Source organism: Pyrus communis, chromosome 11 (assembly GCF_041283825.1).
Source record: "Pyrus communis isolate YQ-2024b chromosome 11, ASM4128382v1, whole genome shotgun sequence".
NCBI lineage: Eukaryota > Viridiplantae > Streptophyta > Magnoliopsida > Rosales > Rosaceae > Pyrus > Pyrus communis.
The window spans coordinates 3078159-3082664 of NC_142575.1; the positions used below are offsets into that span (position 1 = coordinate 3078159).

Genomic DNA, 4506 nt, shown 5'->3' on the forward strand with positions numbered 1-4506 from the left:
GGAGGGTGGGTGCTTCAGTAGAATCAATACTCTCCAAGTGCATTATTGAAATCACCCAAGAAAACGTACAATCAATTGGTTCGAAAGTTCTATTATGCTCGGTTTAGCATGTTCTTGATGAATGTAGAGTTGGATGTGCAGCCGAAGATCCAACACCTAAAGATCGAATCGTCAAAGATCCTGGTGCCTAGTGCATGCTAGAAAACTTTTTTAAATTGTGAAAATTCTACTATGCTCCGGTGATCAATTCTTGTAATGAAATTGTTAGAACAAGAACATTTCCTTCTCATTTGGTGAATTTCATAGAGTCCAAAGTCCCATATTAATATATAGTAAATCAGATGTCATGTCATGTTAAAAAAAATATAGATGTCACAACATTCCTTGAGGCTTTTGCCTGATCAAACTATCCTTAAAACGCCTCACCAACGACTTCAGCTTTTAAAACATTATAAGTTAGATGTCACTAACATCCCAAAAGAAATAAATATGCCACCAGGAAACACACAACATACATAGTAAGTTGAAGTCAAACAGTACATTGTGTTGATCAATTAGAAGAGAAATAATCTCGGAGAACCGTGTAGCCATTCCCCTGAAAGTTGCATCCCATCACTTCCATCATGACCGTTCAACCGAAATCTAACGGTCGAGAATTAATCTACTACTTCTTTTTCACTGTTCATCTTCTTCCTCTCTTCACTCTCTCCGACTCTCTTCTCCCTTTATCTTCTCCATCTCTCTGTCTTTGTCCAGCTTCAGAATTGAATGGTCCAGATGGAAGGGATCGGCAGAGAATCCCAGTCCTGAGCATTTGTGTAGTTCGGTGAGGTGTTGCATAGCTTGGGCTAGGTGAATTCATCAGATTATTGCAAAACCAAATCCTCAGCTGTGTAAGGGATGTACGGGTATCCAACCATTCTGGCAAAGTCTCCACTCCGTCAAATTGGTATACCCCAAAAAATGTTAGAGACGTCAGGTGTTGAATTTGTAAGGCCCGTAAGGCTACCCAACCTTTTTGACATCCACCGCATAAATTTCATAATTAAAACCGTTTATTTTCGTAATAATCACTAAAAAATTATATCTACAAAAATTCACTCATTGGTTTAGTTATCTATATATGTATCAAACAAATGAATAATTCATTGTGAATAGGTTACTTGGAACCAACACCGTCATTTTGCTCTTGTTCAATACATATTGATGACTAAAAGTTCCCTGATGGATATTTGGTTGCCTACAAATTGATCCAAGCCCTTTGAATTTTAGTTATATTACTTGCAGAAGGATTGAATTGTGTTCGAAGCTGGAAAATTCAATTTACATAGATTGGATACGTGGAACGGGATTCACAACCACGTGGCATCTCTTATCCAATAATGCATTGCCAACAAGTGTTTCTCCACATGACAATGTATTATTGGATTGGAACGTCACTTTGTGCTGAGAATGAAATGGAAGGAGGGGCCTTAGATGATTCATAGCCACTTTTTTCTCCAATTGTCACCAGATAAGAGTCTGGGAAGGCTTAACAGACTATTGACCCGGGTAACACCTTCCAAGGCCGACCAGTCCTCGTCCTCTTTTGTTGAAATGCGTTCTGCTAAACTTCTTTTAGACTGGCCCTCGAACTTCGTTGGAAGCTTTTGTTCCGTTGAATCAGATATGGGCACAATCTCTTCGGAGCTTCGTACAGTACCCGAATGCTCAAGAACAACAGCATGAGAACTACCGGTTTTTGAATCATCAATATTCACATCTGTGATTGCCATCCTTTCCACTGCCTCTCCGTTAATCCTCGTCTCGTGGTCACTCTTCGTCTCGCCATTAATCTTCAGCTCTTCATTAACCTTCGTCTCTTCATTAATCTTCATCATATCATTCTCTGTCGCAGCCTCATCAGCTGCAGACAAGTCATCTAGAAAAAGGCACACAACAGCACAATCATCGTTCTTGGAAGTAGGGTATTTGAGCCTCCAGGCTCTAACGGCACAGTCTACCAGAGCCCTGGCTGCTGTTGTATGACCGGGGGCAGAAGCTACAATTTCAACAGCCTCCTTGTTTGAAAGGACGTCCCAGACCTGTATGATGTGCAATTTATTGAGCACTTTTAGGCCACAAGAAACCAAAAGTACAAAAAGGAAAGAAGAAAGATACCCCATCGGTGGCAAGAATTATGAACTCATCTCTTTCAGTAAGATGGCGATAGCAAACATCAGGGACGGAAATTAAACCAAAATCCTTTAGACAGAAATCTCCAAAGGCTCTAGCCATTGCCAAACCAGGAGAATCATTATTCGGCAACCATACACGAGCAACCTCTGGCTCATCCTGCAAAGCAAATACCCTTCCCTTGCATTGATGGATCCTCGCAGATTCCGCTAAGTACAGACGAAATAAATTTTCATCAATGGATAATGTACTTTTTATTTTTTGCAGTTAGTTATCAGTTTTTGTACAAAGAATTGTGAGAGAGAGTTACCCGGAAGATCTGGCTTTAAGTCTACCGTCAATTGTACAGCAATCAGAGCGTTGTCATTGTCTCTCGTTGCTAGCACAGCCCTTGAATCCCCAACATTTCCAATCACAAGATTCTGACCCTGAAAAACCATACATCAACAAATTAGGTTTTTCAACACTCACAGACCAAGTTTTAAATGCCTTTCTGAAGTTCTTGACGTTACCCTTGATGACAAAAAGCATCAGCACATAAGCTTCTTAAAGCTTAGCTTTCTGCACATTTTCCCCATTTTTTGGCAGGGGATGGCGTGAGGGTCTTTAATTATCATCAACACAGAATAAGCATACAAGAATTACGTTCTCCATTGATTCACACTATTTTTAACACTTCAAAATCTTTTACTATCAAATATTCGTGTATGCATGCATGCAAGCACACACAATGACACATACAAACACACACGTCTAGAAATATTGATTGGTATGTGTGTGACAGAAAAGCATTAGAGGATGTTTCATGAGCAATCACCTGCTTAACCAATGTAACAGCAGTCGTCCCACTGCAGAAGCAATCGATTGTTGGATGCAACTTTAGTTCCTTATCCATTAACTTGAAAGCTTTTAAGAATGACTGTTTTAGTGGTAGATACATGTCAGGTAGTTTTTCATTTTCCTTAACCTCCAACGACTCGCACCATTCATCATCAATGCTTGGTGATACAGGTTCCTCAAAATTAGAGCTCCCATTCGCATTCTCAGCCTCATTGAGATTGCTCAGGTCACCACTTGAATTAGCTTTCCACTGAGTGCATAGTATAAGAGGAAGAGAATCTCGAACTTTCTTGGCGACCATATGACCAAATGGACCATGCCCGTCAAACACCCCACAAAATGTTGTATCACTTCTTGTGGCCAAATTCTATAGCACGAACATAATAAAGAAATCAGCACAAATTGCAAGGAATCGATTTCATATAAACTAACAACCTTCTAAAAATCTTGGTAATTTGACTTACTAATTCAATGACGTAGGGAAATCAACCTTACGCTGACGAACCATTATGTTGTAAATGAAAAAATTACAAGGCTTGCTTATAAGTAATTAAAACTATATAGATTAGGTATGTTCTTTATCTTTACATCGATAAAAATGTCTCCTTAGCCTCACACAGGTATAAAACCTTGAAGAAGGGTCCTTCCCCAAAACCAGCTAAAAAGAACGTAAAACGGGCAACTAAGTACGGCACACCTACATGTTCGTGCCGACATTCCCCAAAACCATACTAATGTATATGAACTCAACTGGATTAGCAAAATCTTTGCTGTGTGAACAAAGTTAAAAATTAGACTAATGTAACTCACAATTCAAGTAATTCCTGAATAAAATAGACATCAACAAAAAAGCGACCTAGCAACCGTGCAATTGAAGCAACAACATCCATTTTTCTACTCAATCTTCCAAACCCAACAGCAAAAATACAGTGAATTTGCAGAAATGGGTTTTGACATTGGGGTCAGATCACAGTCAAACATGTGGTCACAGCTGATGGTAAAGCAGCAAAAGAGCAGTAAAAGTTAGAGAGAGAAAGTGAAGAGCAAACCAACCTCCCAGACAAGCATGGCGTCCTGATTGGTCCCTTTCTTTCCCTGCTGGGTATACAAGCAGGCGACTTTGCTGCTTCCATTGCCGATCAATCTGCCCGGAATATCAATCTGATCGCCCAAGTCTCTGCAATCCACTTGCTCACCTCCCGGCTTCTTCCTCTTCCACCGTTTCGAGCCGCCTCTGGCCTTCGGAGAAGCGTCGTCTGCATAATCCACTTTGCTCTGCTCCTCCAACGTGTCAATCCTCTGCCCCAAGCTTGTCTGCGTCGAACAACACGAACCCATTTGTTATTCCAATTTATTCGGTGCTCCGGGAAACACCCAGTTCGCGAAATCGGATCCGGAGATTCTTTTGACGCAGAGATACAATTCTAAAAATGGAGCACAGCGGAGGACCATAAGTAGGTGCACGCTTTGTCAACAGAGTCACAGCCATAT

The 4506-nt window shown here is 40.6% G+C and overlaps 1 protein-coding gene across 1 annotated transcript; it reads right to left on the reverse strand.

Annotated features, from left to right (window-relative positions):
* Positions 1-1247: 1247 nt before the first annotated feature.
* LOC137742194 (putative protein phosphatase 2C 6) lies at positions 1248-4506 on the reverse strand. Its single transcript, XM_068481985.2, has 5 exons — positions 4069-4506; positions 2993-3382; positions 2486-2603; positions 2161-2384; positions 1248-2084 (listed from the first exon to the last, which is right to left on the reverse strand). Exons 1-5 carry the CDS (start codon positions 4351-4353, stop codon positions 1482-1484), a joined length of 1620 nt encoding a protein of 539 aa, XP_068338086.2. The 5' UTR covers positions 4354-4506; the 3' UTR covers positions 1248-1481.